The sequence below is a fragment of the Ceratotherium simum genome, chromosome 2 (assembly GCF_057802395.1).
Source record: "Ceratotherium simum simum isolate JZ-2026a chromosome 2, ASM5780239v1, whole genome shotgun sequence".
Taxonomy (NCBI): Eukaryota; Metazoa; Chordata; class Mammalia; order Perissodactyla; family Rhinocerotidae; genus Ceratotherium; species Ceratotherium simum.
Genome location: NC_141901.1, coordinates 44,435,551 through 44,455,921, shown reverse-complemented (window position 1 = coordinate 44,455,921; position 20,371 = coordinate 44,435,551). Strand labels below are relative to the sequence as shown.

At 39.7% G+C, this 20,371-nt stretch overlaps 1 protein-coding gene and 2 long non-coding RNA genes across 4 annotated transcripts in view; 1 reads left to right on the top strand and 2 right to left on the bottom strand.

Annotated features, from left to right (window-relative positions):
- Positions 1-5,208, bottom strand: part of THEM4 (thioesterase superfamily member 4) — a 32,043-nt gene extending 26,835 nt beyond the window's left edge. Inside the window, exon 1 of the mRNA XM_087443091.1 lies at positions 5,014-5,208. Within this exon, the coding sequence (XP_087299217.1) occupies positions 5,014-5,112 (99 nt within the window). The 5' untranslated portion in view covers positions 5,113-5,208. The remainder of the gene's footprint in view (positions 1-5,013) is intronic.
- Positions 5,136-20,371, top strand: part of LOC147917946 (uncharacterized) — a 30,346-nt gene continuing 15,110 nt past the window's right edge. Inside the window, exon 1 of one of the 2 annotated variants that reach the window (XR_015555071.1) lies at positions 5,136-5,218. This is a non-coding gene — a long non-coding RNA (uncharacterized LOC147917946). The remainder of the gene's footprint in view (positions 5,219-20,371) is intronic. The other variant, XR_015555072.1, reaches the window with a different exon arrangement.
- Positions 11,151-16,763, bottom strand: LOC147917947 (uncharacterized). The gene is made up of 2 exons (XR_015555075.1): positions 15,987-16,763; positions 11,151-12,886 (listed from the first exon to the last, which is right to left on the bottom strand). It is a non-coding gene; the product is annotated as an uncharacterized LOC147917947 (long non-coding RNA).

Here is a 20,371-nt window from a genome sequence, read left to right as displayed (position 1 = left end):
AGCAGAAATTAGCCAGCTAGAAAGAGTATTGTAGGCCAAAGAACACCGTGTGCAAAAGCAAGGAGGGACGAAACAGTTTTGAGGGGCCTTACTACAACCATAGTAAGTAGGTACTCATTATTATCTCCATTTACAGGTGATGAAACTAAGGCCTAAAAGAAGCTTGGTGTTGTTTCAGTGCAAGGGGAGGAGCAGAAGGCTGCAGAGACGTAGGCAAGGGCCTGACTGTGAGAAGCTTCCACACTAAGCTAACTGGTTTGAATTGCATCTGCAATGCTCTCAGACGGATTTTAAACAGGGGAGTGACATGTTCAGGTCTGGCCATAACATGAAAGACAGTGGGAGTCACTAAGATTGGAATCAGAGGGCTCTGTCTGGAGGCAATTGGGGTAACCGTGGTGAAAAATTATGAACACGTGCAGAACTCACTGACTTTGGATAAGGAGAGTGAGGGAAGAGGAAAAATATAAGTGCCAACCCCAGGTTTCTGACTTGTGCAACAGAGAGGGTGACAGAGCCAACTGCCAAGAAAGAGAACATAAAGAAAGAAGAGGAGGTTGCGGGGATGAGTGTTTAGTGTCAGAGTAACCACGCCTTCCATTCATGCTACTTCTCTGCAGCACTGAGCACTGCTACCACTCCCGTGCCCAGGCAGCAAGTGGAAAGGTAAAGGGGCTTTGGAGGACTTGGGGGAAAGAGTGTGACCTACTAAGGAGCAGGACAAAGCAAAAGCCCACAGGTACCAGAAAGAAACATTGCTTCTTTTGACTTCTTGGAACATTAAGATCACAGAAGCTATCTGTGGCATTCTACTTCCAGGTACCCTTATCAATTCATTCAGATTCAATGTGAATCTGAAACCAAAGCAGGGAGGCTGCACTTACTGTGACGGAAGAATCAGCCAAGCAACCTTCTGCTGACACCTGGGCTGGCTCTGGTCCTAGCCCAATGGTAAGAATAAAAGGAGCCTGTCTCAAGAACTCTACGGAACTAAAATCTTCCTGGCTGAACAAAAGGAAGTCTTGACTTCACGAGGGGAAAAAAGAGTAGGGTGGAGACTACTCCACTCCCTAGTATTTGTACCTTTGTTTTTTGCCTATGGTTTTGCAGTGGCTCATCCCCTGAGAACCTAGCTCAGAAAATTTGGGAAAGAAAGAAAAGAAAAACAAAACAAAACCCACTCAATCTCTCTCCATCTTAACACAACCAATGGTAAAATTTTGATGTATTTCCTCCAAGTGTTTTTAAATGTAATTTTTCTTAATATATTTGTAATCTCAGTAAGAAAAATAATTTTTCTTTCTGCTTCACCACTTAAAATTATTTAGTGTTCACTTTCTCATGTCCTTAATCTCAATTATCACCATTTTCAACAGCAGAAAAATAGTCCTTTAAACTAATGTATTATAATTTACTTAACCATTTAAGTTGGCCATTTAAATTGTTTCCAATATTTTGCTGTTTTAAATGAAAATGAGGGGCCGGCCCCATGGCCTAGCGGTTAAGTGCGTGTGCTCTGCTACTGGCGGCCCGGGTTCGGATCCCGGGCGCGCACTGACGCACCGCTTCTCTGGCCATGCTGAGGCCGCGTCCCACATACAGCAACTAGAAGGATGTGCAACTATGACGTACAACTATCTACTGGGGCTTTGGGGAGAAAAAGGGAAAAAAAGGAGGAGGATTGGCAATAGATTAGTTAGCTCAGGGCCAGTCCTCCTCAGCAAAAAGAGGATTGGCATGGATGTTAGCTCAGGGCTGATCTTCCTCACAAAAAAAAAAAAAAAAAGAAAATGATCATTGGAACATTATGAATATAGCTTTTTCTCTATTTTGGATTATGTCCTTATAATCCAGTCCTAATCACGTAGTTTAAAGTACATGAATTCTGGAAGTAACCTAACAGATACAATTAGTCACAAATTAATACGTACTGACCAATACATGTCAACTGAGAGGTAGAATAGTATGTGTAGGCTTTGGAGTTGTGAATTTGGGCTCACCTCATTCATAGGTCTCATCTTAAACCGGCAACTTTAGGATTGATCAGTTCCAGCATCCTTTTATGGACCAGTGCAATAGAGATAATAGAAGACTTTTAGGAATTAAAATGTCTTCTTTGACTGTGGGCTCTCCTACCTGATTTTAACTTTGAATGTCTGGGATTCAGCTATATGCAACAAACTTTTTGAGCCCTGCTACATGCCCTGGTTCTGTGTCAGGAGCAAGTAAGACAAAGATAGAAGACTTAGGCCCTGCCCTCAAGTGCTTGAAGCTTTGAGTGTGAAAAATGCTACAACAGAAGTAGATACAGACACAGAAGGAGTGATTTTCAGGGAAAACTTCAAAAAGATGAGGACTGGGGCTGGCCTAGCATACTGGTTAGGTTCACGTGTTCCACTTTGGTGGCCGGGGGTTTGGATCCTAGTCACGAACCCACACACCGCCCATCAAGCCATGCTGTGGCGGCATCCCACATACCAAATAGAGGAAGATGGGCACAGATGTTAGCTCAGCGACAATCTTCCTCAACCAAAAAGAGGAGGATGGGCAACAGATGTTAGCTCAGGGCCAATCTTCCTCACCAAAAAAAAAAAAAAAAAAAAGATGAGGACTGATGGAGTGATTTCTAAAGCTCACTAAGGAGAGAACTGGAGGGCTGCTCCAAGCAAAGGCATAGAGAGATGAAACAACTGTATGACACGTTGGGGAACTGCTAGGATTTCAGTCTTCATGGATGTAAGGTGCAAAGAAAATAGCAGCAAGACGTGAATGGCAAAGTAGAAGAGGGATCACATCACAGAGGCTCTTTGGCTTTAATGCAGGCTTAGATTTTATCATCTAGGTCCATGTTTCCAAAGGCCAACAGGAAAGATTACTTTAGATGGCACAAGGACAATGATATGTGTATTTTTAAATGCATATTATAAAAAGGACATAAATAGCACATCATACTGTGATTTCACAAATGTTATTACTTAGGATGAAGCTAATTAAAGAAAGAGAGTCTTTAAAGAGTCATGAAGGAGGTACTTGAAAGATAAAATACTTTTTTCCATTATGGCATTAAGGAGTTTTAAGCAAAGCAGTAACGTGAACTTAGGTTTTAGAAAGCTCCCCTTGATGTAAAGGATGAATTGCAAGGTCAGAAGCAATGGTAGGGAAAACAGTTAAAAGACTGTTGCAAAGGTCCAGGTGAGATATGGTTAGAAGCTGATCTAGGTAAAAAGGAATGAAAACAAAAGATTTAAGAGATATTTAGGATATTGAGACCAAGGGATGTGGAGAGTGATGGTGGGGGAAGAGGAAGTAGAAGAGTCTTGGATGATTCCAGAGTTGTGGCTTTGCAGATTGGGGTGGACAGAAAAAAAGAAAGGAGGTTGTTCTAGTGTTCGTGTATGGGTTAGGAGGGGGAGAGTAGGAGTGGATCTGTTAATTTTAGTTTGAGGCATGGTAAGTTTAGGACCCAGATGAACACTACCATGTAGTGAGAAATAAAAATAATGCAAGTTTCAGTTCAAGGAGGTGAGAGCTAAGAGATACTTGAAGTAAGGTACTTGTAAATTCACAGCATAGACTGTGTATATGAGGGATAAATGGTAGGGATAATCATTACCTTTTGTTGCCCTGAGTAGAGGAAAGGTCTTGCTTGATTTTCTGTTATATATATTTCAAATGGGACTTATTAAGTAAAGTTATGACTTTTTTTTTATGTGTCTCCTTTTAAGATTAAGTTACTGAACAAAAAGAAGCATGACTTATAAAGCCTGTAAATACTACTACCAAATATTCTCAACACAGATTACAAGGCACCAACATATTATTAAAGAATGGAATTTATCTTTGTTGTTGTGAGGTTAGCACAGATCATTTTCTTTTCTAAAGGGCAAGAAGGTACAGGATTAATAATCAATCTGCACTCATTATTCTTTAAAAGAAAGCTACAGTAGTTTCCAGTTCTCGCTCAATACAGAGCTGTTTCCTCTTGTATGCTCCCTTAGTAGTTCATTACAGCATATAGTACTTATATTTTTTAATTTTACAATTTCACCCCTTTCTCCCAAACTAGATTGTGAGCCCCTTAAGAGAAAGGGTTTGTTTCTTACTCATCTTTATATCATCAAACACCAATGTCTGGAGTATTGTTGAGGCTGACTGAATATTAATTGAATACATCGATGAAGCAAAACACAGGGATAGAATAGGCAATATTTATTTAATACTAACGCTAGGCACTGCGTTAAACACTTTACTTGCATTATCTCATTTAAACCTTGTAACAACCTTTAAAAGTGAGGAAACTTGCAGGGCCAGCCCCCTGGTGTAGTGGTTAAGTTCACCTGCTCTGCTTCGGTGGCCCCGGGGTTCCCAGGTCCCAACCCTGGGGCAGACCTATGCACCGCTTATCAAGCCATGCTGAGGCAGAGTCCCACATACAAAGTGGAGGAAGATGGGCACAGATGTTAGCCTAGGGCCAATCTTCCTCAGCAAAAAGAGGAGGACTGGCAACAGATATTAGCTCAGGGCTAATCTTCCTCACCAAAAAACAAAACAAAACAAAGTGAGGAAACTGCCTTAGAGAGGGTAAGATTATCTGACAGAGACAATTAGGATTAAACCCTTGGAAGAGATAATGGTCTTCTCCTGAGGTTATAAGGTAACGGTTGGGAGCCAGACTGCCTAGGTTCAGATTCCAACTCTACCACGTGTTTTCTGTGTGATCTCGCTTAATCACGATCTTTCTTTATTAATATTAGCAGTAGTATTCCTTGACCTGCTGAGCAGAGTCAAGCATCCTGCACGCTGCTTCAAAACGGAGTCACTTTTCTGTCCAGTCTTCTATGCTTTGAATTTCAAGACTGATAGATCCTGTGAGCCCGTTAACACTGATGCCTTTGGGGATTGGTTGGTTGAGGTCACGGATAAACAATTAAATGTATCCTTTATAACAGGCTTGTTCTTGACGGAAAGTCTCGCTTTCCTGCCCACTCCCCCCGCCGCGCGCCCGGGACTCACCAGCGCGGGTCCTGTGTCTGTCGCCGGCGGGCGCGCGCCTCCCCGGGGGCCGCGCAGCGCCCCGAGCGTGCGCAGGCGCGCGAGGCAGCTCCTCAGCATGGCTCCGAGGGCGCGCGGGGTGAGGGCCGGGAGCGCGGCGGCGGGATAGAGCCGCTGAAGAGGCAGACTCACCTATCTACCCGCCCGCTCGTCCGTATTAACCGAGGTGAGCGGAGAGCGGAGCCTGACGGGAAGGCCACGTGCCCTCGAGGGGTGGCGACCGGGAGGGCCGTGAATTCTGGCGGAGCCTCGGCGTCTTCCCCCGGAAGACCTTTCGCCCTCCAAGGAGCCGCTTACGGGACAGCTGTTACCTCCTTCTCGGGAGGGCGGCTGGAGCGGGGCGCGCGCGCCGCCAGTAGTGCCGGCTGCGGGAGGCTAGCGGCCGGGGAGGGCCCGGCACCGCCCGGGCTTACCGCCGCGGCCTGGCGGCCAGTGCGCTGCAGAGTGGGGATTTCGCTGTCCTCCGTCCCGTCTCGTGCCGGCCAAATTTAGTACCCTCTTGTTCCCAAGTAGTTCTCCCGCTCGCAGAAGACTTAGGCCCTCGGGCGGGAAGGAGCGCGGACAATGAATAGTCAGAATAAAGTGTTTCCTTGTAGGCCATGGACATGTCCCTGGGATCGGGCTGGTATGGATTTATAGACAGCTTTCTGAGAGCAAAGCGCATTCATATGCCTAAAATGCTCCTTGCTCTGCTTTCCCCTGCACACGCGCGGGCGCGCGCGCACACACACACACACACACACACACGCAGACACACGCCCTTTAGGCCCTGGGCAGAGCTAAAAGTCCTTAAGTCAGGCTATTTCAAATAGAAATAGAAATCATAGGAACATTTGAAGGATATGTTCATCTCTAGCTTTGGAGACAGACCTGAGTTCAAACTCTGCCTCCACCACTTAATGTCTTGTATAGACTCTTCTATTGCTCCTGGCCTCTGTTTCTTCATCTGTTTATTGTGGGGACTAAAAGGAATGTGTAACCACAGGCCGGCCCTCTAGGACCAGTTCAACTGACCCCATCTTATCAACAGAGTAATTGAGAGTGTTTTTTAGAAACTGAAACCCCTTGTCCTGTTCAGGCTGGTTGAGACCACCAACCCATCAACTGGGCCTGCACAAATGCCGGATAAGTGACCTTTTTGACATCAGAGGGCTAAAACCTCCACCCTCAGACCATGCTAACGCCACCATTTTGTGAACATGTGTCCTATGGAGAGCCATGAAGCTTGACTGTGCTTGCGCAACTCAATTATCTCACTTCTCCTTACCTCCAAGCATCTATCTCTGCACTTCGGACTGCCCTGCATTTCATACCGCCCTGCCCTTCATACCGCCCTGCCCTTCATACCATAAGTTTTCCCTCCAGTCCTGGGTGGAGGAGACAGATCTGAGAGAATATGCCCCTGTCTCCTTGCAGATCTAGCAATAAAGCTGTTTTCTTTTCCTGAAACCTGATGCTGTAATATTTGGCTTTTTTAATGTGCATCGGGCAAGAGAATCCCAAGTTTGTGCAGTAATGAAAGTTTGTTTATCGAGTTTTACTATTGCCAGGACCTTCTCTTTCAGTAGGCGTCATGAAGTTAGAAGTTACCAGAAGTTACCTTGTCCTCCCCTTGCAAAGAAAGTGCTCCCAGGCCAGTGGTTTGCTAGAGCTGGCTTGTAAAGGCTCATGGGAACAGATTGTTAAAACTTTAAGAATTTGGCTAGGGCCGGCCCCGTGGCTTGGTGGTTGAGTGAGCGCGCTCCACTGCTGGCGACCCGAATTCGGATCCCGGGCTCCCACCGGCACGCTGCTTCTCCGGCCATGCTGAGGCCGCGTCCCACATACAGCAACTAGAAGGATGTGCAGCTATGACACACAACTATCTACTGGGGCTTTGGGGGGAAAAAATAAATAAATAAAATCTTTAAAAAAAAAAAAAAAAAAAAGAATTTGGCTAGCCAATTCTTAAACATTGCCATTATTAGAATTTAAATTATGTAAACTTACAATTAAATTATATTAAAAATGAAGGTTTTAGATACTAAAAATATGTAACTTCCTGATTATTTTACTGCATGTTACTATTATCTGTGCTGTTGAGGTTATTTACCTCTATTGTATTTATATGGTGGGAATACTAGGCACATACCTTCCCAACATCCACATTCAGTCACAATACAATGGTAGCTTGAAATCGACTGGATGGGAGTATTCACTCAGATACTGCAAATGAGGGCCTTTCTGTCTCCCCCTTTATTAAACATTTACCGATATACACAGCCCTAGTCCATCCTGAGTTGAAGTCTTAAGACTCTAAGGGTTACTAGAATTTCTTACCTCCAGCACATCATTACACAATATTTTCCCACCAACACAGCTCTCTAACCATTCACATAGTAAAGATGGGACTGGAGGGACCATTATATCAGGAGAGATTTATCAGAGATAAATAAACTTGGCTTTGGGCTTGACTCTAGGTTCAGAGAGCCCTCCTTTCTACTTTTTTTGTGAGGAGTTAGTAACTATGAAACTCCAAGAACCTGGATGTATTAGCTATTTTCCTTGATTATATGAACCTGTTCATCAGTTTGTCAGTAGGAAAGAATGTCCAGATATATTTTGAGTCTACAATATTAACTGGGGGAAAGGTATGACATTCTGAGACAAAAGGAGTTTGAGAGATAGGCATGTAAAAGGGACTCTTTGAATCCTAGAGCGACTGAACTGAAGATGATCAGGCATAAAGGGTGGCTGTTGATATTCCATAATTTTAGCAGACTATTGCCTCATGTCCTTCCCCTCCCCCTACACACATACCCTTTATCTCAGTTGTTTTCAACTGTATTCCAATTTCCTGAGGGCAGCGGCAGTGCCAAATTGTCTTGTTAATTGTAGTATTTCTTGTAATAACTTGCACATAGTGCTTCTATACTTCTTTAGCAGCAAGAGTCCAAAGTATCTTGGGTGTCTATTATCTTACTATGTGGTGCATGCAAATAGAGGCACAAGTATAATATGAACCCAAAAAATCAAGATGACTTCTGTTAGTGAATAAGAAAATAGTTTGTATTATAATTTAAAATTGTATATATTTACAATTCATAATGTACTCAGAGTCAATCAAAATCCATAAATAGACTCCAGGCTTGCTAAGATTATGTTGTAAACGTACCAACAGCTTGTCTGTCAGTTTCTCAAAGGACCTTGGACTTAGGACAATTATAGCTCAATTACACTCACTATAACTTTCAAATTTTTCAAGTAGTGGCAATGCATTTGGTTCAGTCATCCACACTTTGATGTGGCTTCCTCCAAGGCATTCTTCTGAGGTATTCATATTGACAGCACATATGAAATCTAGCCAAGTTTGGAGGAGAAAGGGGCAAGTGACTAATCTAGGAATAGGATTAGTAGTCTGTGGAAGTGGAAGAGTTTTTCTTTGAAGTTGTGTGGTTTAGGCAAGGAATAAATTTTCATCCTTGCTATTGATAGAACTATGCTTTAACTAGATAAGTCAACCATGTGAAACTTAATAGTGTTCTCCCCATACGCCTGTAATATTGTAAACAGCTTTATTGAGGTATAATTGACATATAATAAACTGCATGTATTTAAAGTGTACGATTTGATAAATTTTGATACGTGTATACACCTATGAAACCATCACTACAATCAAGACAATAAGCATATCTGTCACCCACAAGTTTCCTTTTGCCCTTTTATAACCTCCTACCTTACAGGCAACCACTGATCTGCTTTCTGTCTCAATAGATTAGTTTGCATTTTCTTGAGTTTTATATAAATGAAATTGTTACTGAGCGAAGGCTCGCTACTCAATGCACATATAAGCTAATACTACAGCACCAGCTTTTGACAGAAGAAAGAGCTTTATTGTGTGGCCTACCAGCAAGGAGGCAGGAGGCACAGCTCTCTGAGCTGAAGCAGGGACAGACTTTTAAGAAGTTGGGAGTGGAAGTGGTTATACAAAATGCTAACTTGGAGGAATTTGATTGTAGAGTGGGAGTGTAGCAGTCTTATAAGTCCAATATGCTACAAATGGAGGGACCCCTTGCTTCTCGTTAGGTTCCCTGTTCTGCTTTCTCTTCACATTGAGTTCCATAGTTAGGGAACTTTTGGTTTCTAGGCAGCTTTAGGTCATCTGGGGACAAAGTTTCCATCTTCTGAGCATGCTCCAGTTACATGACTTGCAGTTTGTGCTCATTGCCCCTGCAAAACAATTTTTGATACAACATTGTTATTGATACAATAGGGCCAGTACGAATTGGCGAATGATTGTTATTGATACAATAGGGCCAGTACGAATTGGCGTATGATGGTTACAAAATCATATAGTGTATACTCTTTTTTTGTCTGGGCTTCTTTCATTCAGTATAATTATTTTGAGATTCATCCATGTTGTTGCTTGTGTCAATAATTCATTCCTTTTTGTTGCTGAGTAGTATTCCATTGTTTGGATATAGCACAATTTTCCCATTTGCCTGTTGATCACCATTTGGGTTGTTTCCAGTTTTTGTCTGTTACAAATAAAGCTGCTCTGAGTACAAGTCTTTGTGAGGATGTATGCTTTCTTTACCTTGGGGTAAATATCTAAGAGTGGAATGGATGGATCATATGGTAGGTGTATGTTTAACTTTTTAAGAAACTGCTGAACTCTTTTCCAAAGTGGTTGTACCATTACACTCCCACCAACAATATATGAGGGTTTCAGTTCTTCTCTGTCTTCACTAACATTTGATATGGTCAGTCTTTTTAATTTAGCTATTCTAACTAGATATATGATGGTATTTCATTGTGGTTTTAATTGGCATTTTCTTAATGATGAATGATGTCGAACATCTTTTTATGTGGTTATTTTTGGTTTTTTTTGCCATCTGTATATCTTCTTCAGTGAAGTGTCTGCTCAAATAGTTTGCCCATTTGAAAACATGAATTGTTTGTATTCCTATTATTGCATTTTATGTTTTGAATACAAGCCCTTTATCAGATATGTACTTTGCAAAAATGTTCTCCTAGTCAGTGGCTTGACTTTTCATTCTCTTAAGTGTCTTTTAAAGGGCAAAAGTTTTAATTTTTCTTTTTTTTTTTTTGTGAGGAAGATCAGCCCTGAGCTAACATCCATGCCAATCCTTCTCTTTTTGCTGAGGAAGACCAGCCCTGAGCTAACATCTATTGCCAATCCCCCTCCTTTTTTCCCCTTTTCTCCCCTAAGCCCCAGTAGTTATATGTCATAGTTGCACATCCTTCTAGTTGCTGTATGTGGGACGCCGCCTCAGCATGGCCAGACAAGCGGTGTGTCCGTACGCGCCCGGGATCCGAACCCGGGCCACCATTAGTGGAGCACATGCACTTAACTGCTAAGTCACGGGGCTGGCCCCAAAAGTTTTAAATTTTGATATAGTCCAATCTATGATTTTTTTCTTTTATGGATCATGCTTCTGGTTTCATATCTAAGAAATCTTTGCTCAACCCAAGGTCACAAAGGCATTCTTCTAGAAGTTTTATAGACTTAGGTTTTACATTTAGGTCTAAGATCCATTTTAAGCTAATTTTTGTATATTGTCTGAGGTATGGAGGGAGGAGGTTTCGTTTTTTTTGTTTGTTGTTGTTTTTTTACATATGGATATCCAATTATTCTAGTACCATTTGTTGAAAGACTCTCCTTTCTCAATTCAGTTGTCTTTGCACCTGGATCAAAAGTCAGTTATCCACATATATGGGTCTATTTCTGTACTCTCTATTCTGTACAATTGATGTAGTTATCTTTCTTAATGCTACTACCATACTGTCTTGCTTCCTGTAGGTTTATAATTAGTGTTGAAATCATTTTAAACTTTGTTCTTTTTTAAGTTGTTTTGGCTATTCTTGATATTTTGCATTTCCATATAAATTTTAGAATCAGCTTGTCAGGGTCTACAAAAAAAACCTGCTGGAATTTCAAATTGACGTTTTAGCAAATTGAGTCTTCTCACAAACAAGTTATATCTCACAAATGAGTCTTCTCATGAACTGGTTATCTCTGTCGGGAGAGAGGGAGAATCTCCCTCTGCCCTTTCCCTTAAGGTTCCTATGGCTGGCCAAATAATTAACAAGACAGGTTAGCAGGAGAAAATAATACCAAGTTTAATAGCATGTATACATGGGAGAAAGCAGGGACACTGCGTTTCTCTACACAATAGCAGAAATTTTCTTCTTAAATACCATGTTCAGCCAATGACAAAGGAGGATTTTGGGGGTGGGGGGAGTCAGTTACAGGAGATTACCACTAAAGCACAGTAAACAAGAGTAAGGTTATTATGCAGATTTAAGGCCTCACCTTCCACATTGATAAGTCTCTAGAAATGAGGCCATCCCCCCTCTTCCCAAAACAGAGAGGGAGATACCTTTACAAATGGAGATTTCCCTTATAAATGTAAATGTTTGTCTGGCAACTCTTTGCAGGACCATCCAGAGAATGTGGCCAGAGAGACAGAACTTCTGATAAGATGGGCTTGTTGGTGCCTTTCCTATTGTAACATTTATCCTACGTTATCTTTACAGCCGTCATGATAGATCTGTTCCAGAAAGGAGTTACTATGTCAAATTTTTTAGGCAGTTAGTGGGGGAGGTCAAATGTCCTCAGAGAAAACAACCAAGGTAAAGAGATAGATTTCAGGGTGGCCAAATCTTGATCTGCCAGAGTCCCGCCTTTGAAACTAAAAGTTTCACAGTCCTTTTGAAACTTCAAGAAGTTTCATAGTCCAGAAGCTGAGTTGGCAGGCTGTTTCATCTCACTGAACACATTTCTTAGTCCTGATAATAGATCAGTTTAATTAAGTTCATTTTAGAAGGTGGTGATGCAGGTGGGCTCTCAAGGTTAGCCTATATTGTGGAAGCAAGCAATCAAGTATTTAATGGAAGCATTTCTATGTAAACAAAAGAAAAACAAGGTTAATGGTTGGAGCAAATTGTAAACCAGTTTTTGAGTTCAGAGGACAGCCAGTTAAGAAGATTTTTAGATGTCAGCGTCAAAGTATCTTTTGCAGTTTAAATGTCTCTGATGATGTCATCGGGTAATCTCTTAAATTTATATCAAGTTCATCAGCTTCAGTTTGTAAGGCTTCAGGAAAAAGGGCAGGTTCAGTTCTCAGTGATTCCAAATGAAAATGATGGAAAAAAATCAAAAAGGTTAGTTTGGATATCTGTAGCCAGATATTTCAGGAGACTAGAAGAAATCAGGATCCAGTCTAGTCAACAGATATAAAACAAAAACCTCAAAAGACAATTAACAAAACTAGGATCTAATATCCACAAATGTATACTATAGTTTTTACTGAAATACGATTTTTCTCTCTAAAATCACCCTCATTATTATTAAGATAGCCAAATTAAAACTAACTAGTTTGCAAAATGTCTAGTTCCAATAGAGTTGGCCCAATTATTTACATAAGTACAGCAAGAATAGCAATTGATCACATAGGCTCTTTTAAATCTGCTTTGCTGGATCTTTTTATAAGGAATCTCAGATTGAACTTTAAAGGCCTCTCGAGGCCAGGAAAGCTAAGCCAAGGATTTTGTCATCAGACTTCGCCTGCAATACCTACAGATTTGGGTGAATTCCTCTCTTCCAAGGTTCCCCCAAAATATTTCAAGGTTCCTTGTACCTGCCAGATAAGTGACATTCTTTACTTATCCTGCTAAGTGTTGCTTGGAACATAAGGTACCAGGCCAATATTTCCACGTGGCTTTAGTCCATAAAGTCCAATCTTCATTCCTCAAAAGCTGTATGGTTATATCACAAATATGATGTTCCAGTCACAGCCTTGGTAATATAACCAATGTTTCCAATTGTGTCCTGTTATAAGGAGAACAGATTCTTATTGAACTTATGCAAATAACTATATTGCCATGAAAACAACAATACTCACTAAGAGTTTCCAAATTCGAGGGATCAGATAGAAAGAAAAAGATAAATATTTCAATTTTACTTACAAAAGTATCATTTACCAAATTGTTATGTCATAGCTAGCTCAGGAGAAAAGAGAAAAAGTTTTCTTTAACTCTGAAAAAACAAAACATTAAAAATTCAGCAATACTTCAAATGAAAAATCATAAAAATTATAATCATCCTTATCAGTTCATTTAGTCCTGTGTAATCCATACTTGATCCCAATCTTTTTGTTAGCAGCTTCATGAAGTTATCAGTCTCTCCATCAGATTTCTGTAATTTCTTACCAAGTTCAGTTTTATGATCAGAAAGTTTGTCAGAAACCTGTGTTCCAGTGTAAATGTCAGAGTCTTTTCCATGAATTTTTTTCTGAAGTTGAAACATTTTGCAAAAGAATTAGAGCAAAGAAATGTCTATAAAAAAGACCTCAGAATGGCAATTGACAAAGAAATTTGGTTAATTTTGTGACATACAACACTTTAAAATAATAATAACCAGAATTATGACTGATAACCAGGACAGATCAGAATTTCAGTAATGTTATACAATTTTAAAACACCTATGTCAATAACATTTGCCCACATAATAGCACCTAAGCAGACTTATCATCACTTGTCTGATAATGCTTTCTATGTAATTTAACATACTGAATAAGCCTAATAAGTTTAGTATCTTTCTCCTTATAGGAAGAAAGCAAATTTTTTTGACAAGTTTCAGGGCCCTTTGAAAATTCTCAAAGAAAAAAAGTAAAAAAAAGACTTTATTTAAGATATGAATTTTGGGGAGCTTGTCAAAAATATAAAAAGTCAAAACAAACAGAGCATTAACAGTCCGAAAAGCCTTAATAGAGAGACCTCAGTCTTTTGAACACAGGAAATTATTTTAACAGGTTTTTTTTTTTTTTAGGTAGACTTACCCAAAGGTAAAGAAAAATCTTTTATAACCTCTTTATCAAGTTCAAGAAATTATCCCTTTAAGAGAAATAAGACCAAATTATAATTTTGTACCAGCTTACTTCTGATATTAAAACTCATTTACTTAATTAAATTCATTTCAATCTTAGCCAACTTGACCATGCAAAAACTCCTTTTCCAGAATTCCTCTTCCACAAACCTATAACTTTCTTTTTACATTCAGAATTTGTCCCATGTCTTTCTTTTCCCTCCTAGTACTTGAGGACAAATTTATCTTTCTTAATCAATCAAACAAAATATTTCCATTCTTTGTTCCTTCTTTATACATCTTACTTTCCTTGTACACAGACATATTTTTCTTAATTTTTTAGTAGCTTCAATCACATATACTAATTAGGAATTTTAACCCTTTGAAACCTTAATTTCTAAGTAAAAACTAAGTAAACAATTTTAAACTTTCCTTTACATTAGTATCTTGTGGCTTGGAAAATTTATAAACACTTCATAACTTCTAGAAATATGTTACTTTATAGTACAATCTTTTAATAAAACACATGTTTACCAATAGACCCAAAACACCTTTTAGTTTTCCTGTAATGAAAAGCCAAAAGTAGACAAACGTACATTTAGCAATCAATGTCTAATATCTTATTTGGAAATGATGATACTCAGAGAATTTTTATCATAAATTTAACAAAACTCTAAAGTTTTAAGTTATCAAAAAGAGTTTGGAAGCTGTAACCATCATAACACATAATTATTGTTTAAAGTTCATCCAACATTCATCTTTTTCACAACTATTTAGTTACTTATTCCCAATAATTATTTAGATTGCCTATAAGACTTCATAAGACATTAGATAAAATTAGCCATCATTTAAATTACTATTTTTGTTAACCAGTTTTGTAATAGAAATAACATCAGTTTTTTTCTACAAAATTTCATGTAAATTTCATCATCTCTTATACCTTTAAACATAGTTATCATTAAGATTTTTATCAATAGGTCTTGGTCTTCTGATTTTGGACAAGAGAAGCATTCCCAGTCAGACATTTTAAAACGTACTCAGGCAAAGTTGATGTAACCTCTTTATATAAAATTAGCTCAAACATTCCAACCTTTATAATCTTATCAACACTTACACTTTTACATGTTCTCAATTCAATCGTAACCTGAGTCAAGGTCTTAGGCTATTCAAATTTTTCCCTTCCTTTTTCTGGCCTTTTCTTAGGTACCAAATAAATAATTATGTGAGAGCTCTCAAAACATTGTTTTCCCCCAATTTAGAAGTTTTCCCAATTCAAAGGATCCGTCGTCTGGCCATTGACTAGTAGGATCTTCATTTGTATATTTATTCCAATAGTGACTCGATCCAATAAGCCTTTTTAAGGAAAGACCCAGAGGTAACTTTCCACGCTTAGAATAAATCTTTACCATGGACGCAAGAGGCATCCCTGGTGAGGGCGCAGATGATGTAGCCCCCATGATCCACAGAATTCACTCCCAAAGATATTCAGAGGAAGTAAAGACCTTCATTGCACAGGCGGTAAGGATGGTGTCTCCGGTCACCCACAACAGTGTGGGATGCCTCCAGTAACAGACCCGCTAATCTGTGACACCGGGCAGGCAATACTGGAATGGGATTTTTCCAGCACTAACAAGCAACGAAGGTTAAGACGACAAAAGCCCTTATGGACTGGGCCCTTTATGACAAACTCCCCTGAGAGCTTGGCACAGCTGGACAAAGAGACAGTTCGGAACCCCAGTCTACTCGATTGGCCACCAAGGTGCACCCCGGTAAATGCACCTTCCGTATGGTGGAGACCAAGGAGAATATTCTCACTGGTCACAAAGCCAAGTTCTCAGGACACAGAACAAGACAGAGACTACTCTGGGAGGCAAAGGAATCAAGATCAAAACCAAGAGTACTCTACTAAATTTAAACCAAGAGTCACTAAAAGCACAAGAAACTAGTTTCCCAAATATTTTCTTCTGCCAATCTAAATTTAGAAAGAGAAAAAATTCTCACCACTTCCTTTTGCTGGACCCCGCAGATAGAGATTCCGGGAGGCTGACGTGGTAAGAAGTCTTACCTTTTGCCGGCTTTCGTCAGGCGTTCCTGTATCTCATCATCTGCAGTAGTCCAGGGAGAAGGCAGGTCTTCCAGCCAGAGAAGGCAACTTGCCAGCCAGTGAGCATCCCACCCTCGTCGCCAAAACTGTCGGGAGAGAGGGAGAATCTCCCTCTGCCCTTTCCCTTAAGGTTCCTATGGCTGGCCAAATAATTAACAAGACAGGTTAGCAGGAGAAAATAATACCAAGTTTAATAGCATGTATACATGGGAGAAAGCAGGGACACTGCGTTTCTCTACACAATAGCAGAAATTTTCTTCTTAAATACCATGTTCAGCCAATGACAAAGGAGGATTTTGGGGGTGGGGGGAGTCAGTTACAGGAGATTACCACTAAAGCACAGTAAACAAGAGTAAGGTTATTATGCAGATTTAAGGCCTCACCTTCCACATTGATAAGTCTCTAGAAATGAGGCCATCCCCCCTCTTCCCAAAACAGAGAGGGAGATACCTTTACAAATGGAGATTTCCCTTATAAATGTAAATGTTTGTCTGGCAACTCTTTGCAGGACCATCCAGAGAATGTGGCCAGAGAGACAGAACTTCTGATAAGATGGGCTTGTTGGTGCCTTTCCTATTGTAACATTTATCCTACGTTATCTTTACAGCCGTCATGATAGATCTGTTCCAGAAAGGAGTTACTATGTCAAATTTTTTAGGCAGTTAGTGGGGGAGGTCAAATGTCCTCAGAGAAAACAACCAAGGTAAAGAGATAGATTTCAGGGTGGCCAAATTTTGATCTCCCACATCTCCATTTATTTGAATCTTCTGTAATTTCTCTCAACCACATTTCATAGTCTAGGTCTTGTACATCTTTTGCCATATTTATCTTTAAGTATTTCATATGTATTGATGATATTGTAAATAATATTTTTTTATTTTAATCCCTGATTGTTCATTGCTAGTATATAGAAATAGTTACTTTTTATATATTGATTTATATCTGCAAACTTGCTATACTCACTTATGAGTTCTAGTAACTTTTTAATAGATTCCTTAGATTTTCTACATAGATAATCATGTTATCTGTGAATAGTTTTACTTTTTCCTTTACTATCTGGACAACTTTTATTTCTTTTTTTGCCTTATTGCACTGGCCAGAACCTCCAATACAGTGTTCAATAGTAGTGATGAAAGTGGACATCCTTGTCTTGTTGCTGATCTTTGGGGAAAAGTATTCAGTCTTTCACCATTAAGGATGATGTTAGGGGCTGGCCTGGTGGCACAGCGGTTAAGTTTCTGCCCTCCGCTTTGGTGGCCCGGGGTTTGCCAGATTGGATCCTGGGCGTGGACGTACTCTCTGCTCATCAAGCCAGGCTGAGGCACTGTCCCATATAGAAGACCTATAACTCTACAACTATGTACTAGGGCTTTGGGGAGAAAAAAGAAAAAAAAAATTAAAAAAAGGATGATGTGAGTTGTAGGGTTTTTGTATAAGCTCTTTAACAGGTGGAAAAGTGCCTCCTATTCTTAGTTTGCTGAGAGTTTTTATTAGGAATGGATGTTGGATTTAGTCAAATGTTTTTTCTACATCTATTGAGATGATCATGTGATTTTCTTTTCAAATTTGTTTAATATTGTGAATTACACTGATTGATTTTTGAATGTGAAACTAACTTTGCTTTCCTGGGATAAACCACATGAGGAATATTAGTCTCTTCTTTTCTTGTAATATCTTTTTCTGGTGATATTAGGGTAATGCTGTCTTCATAGAATGAGTTGGGAAGTATTCACTTCTCTTCAATTTTCTGTAAGAGTTTGTGTAGAATTCGTTTTTTTCTTTTCTTAAATGTTTGATAAAATTCAGCGGTGAAGCCATCTGGGCATGGAGTTTACTTTGTGGGAAGGCTTTTCACCACACATTCAATTTCTTTAATACTAGATGCAGGGCTTTTCTGCTTGTCTATCTTCTTTAGAGTTAGTACTTAGAGGTTATAGTTTGGAGTTTAATTTCTCATTGTCTACCTTCAAGTGACATTATACCACTGCATGTATACTATAAGAACCTTACAATAGTGTACTTGCATTTCTTCCCTCCTGGCCTTTATGCTCTTTTTATCATGCATTTTACTTTTACAAATGTTAAAAACCCCACAGTGCATAGTCATTTATCTTTTAAAGAGTTTTAAATAATAAGAAAAAAACCTTATTCATTTACCCATGCAGTTACCATTTCTGGTGCTCTTCATTCCTTTGTGGAGATCCAGATTTCCATCTCATATCATTTTCTTCTGTCCGAGGACTTCCTTTATTTCTTGTAGTGTGGGTCTGTGTGTGTAGAGTGGGTTCTTGTAGTGTGTAGTGTGGTAATGAATTCTCTCATCTTACATGTCTTTGAATATGTATTTTGCTGTCACTTTTGAAAGATTTTTGCTGAGGTTAGAATTCTATGTTGACAATTTTTTCTTTCAGTATTTTTATTCAGTATAGGATTTATTGGTCTACTATATTCTCACTTGCATTGTTTCTGATGAGAAATCTGTCATCCTTATCTTTCTTTATCTATGCACGATATGTCTTTTTCCTCTGGATGCTTTTAAGATTTTTCTCTTCATCATTTTTTTTTCTTTTTTAGCAATTTGGTTATGATGTGCCTTGATGTAGTTTTTTCATATTTCTTGTGTTTGGGGTTCATTGGGATTCTTGGATCTGTGGATATATAGTTTTCATCAAATTTGCAAAATTTTTGGCCCTTGTTTCTTCAACTATATTTTCATTTCTACCCTTTCTCCCCGTTCTTTTGGAGACTCCAAATACTTGTATATTAGTCCACTTAACATTGTCTCACAGTTCACTGATGCTCTTTTCTTTCTTTTTAAATTTCATTTAAAAAATTCTCTTTGCTCTGTTTCATTTTGGATAGTTTATATTGCTATGCCTTCAGATTCACTAAGCTGTTCTTCTGAAATATTTAATTTGCTGTTACATTTCATTCAGTGTACTTTTCATCTAAAACATTGTAACTTTTATCTCTGAAAGTTTGATTTGGGTCTTTTTTATATCTCTGCATCTCCCATGTCTCTATGTAACCTTTTGAACTTATAGAACACAGGTGTAAAAACTGTTTTAATGTCATTTACTGTCACTTCTAATGTCTGTCTCAGTTCTGGGTTGGTTTTTTTTTTTAAGATTTTATTTATTTATTTCCCCCCCCCAAAGCCCCAGTAGATAGTTGTGTGTCATAGCTGCACATCCTTCTAGTTGCTGTATGTGGGACACGGCCTCAGCATGGCCGGAGAAGCGGTTTGTCGGTGCGCACCCGGCATCCGAACCCGGGCTGCCAGCAGCGGAGCACACGCACTTAACTGCTAAGCCACGGGGCCGGCCCCTCTGGGTTGGTTTTGATTGGCTGATTTTTCTCCTCAATATGGGTTATATTTTCCTATGCCTGGTAATCTTTGATTAGATGAGCAAGAATTGAATTCCAGACATTGTGAATTTTACCCTATTGGGTACCGGATAGTTTTGTATTCCTATAAATCTTCTTGAGGTTTGCTCTGGGCTGCAGTTAATTTACCTGGAAACAGTGTGATCCTTTTGATCCTTGCTTTAAAGATTTGCTAGGAAGGACCAGAGCAGCATTTAGTTTAGGGCAAGGTTTCTCAACCTCAGCACTATTGACATTTTGGACCAGATAGTACTTTGTTGTCAGGGGGCTGTCCTGTCCCTTGCAGGATGTTTAGTAGCATCCCTTGCCTCCCCACTAGATGCTAATAGCACCTTGCTGCTAGTCCTGACAATCAAAAATGTCTCCAGACATTACCAAATGTCTCCTGGGGGAGGGGAGCAAAAGTGCCTCTGATTGAGAACAGTTGATCTAGGATAGATTACTTCCCACTACTGAAAAAAGACATTTTTGAATGCTCTATCCAATGCCCTGTGAATCATGAGGATTTCCAGTCCAGCTGTTGGAACAGGTTCTATTCCTGGTCCTTTTTGAGTGCTGGGTACTGTTTCCTCTTTGTCTCTCAATAGTTCTTTTCCCAGCATCGGGTAGTTTCCTCACACACAGGCACCAATCAATACTCTGAATACCCTCCGCAGATCTCCACAGTTCTTTCTCTGTGTAGGTCTCTCTTCTCAAGCCCTCTGTCCTGAAAACACTAGCCACCTTGGGCTCCCCATACTCTTAGCTGCTCTTTCTCAACTCAGGGAGTCCACCAGTTTCACCTGGGTCCCCGTTCCCTGTGCTGCAGCCTGGAAACCCTCTTAAGTAATTGTAGGGCTTTCTCTTCGTTTGTTCTCAGTCTCTCAGGAATCACTGTCCTTCATTGCCTGATGTCCAGTGTCTTGAAAATTGTTGTTTTCATATATTTTGTGTGTGTTGTTGTTGTTTTCTAGGGGGAG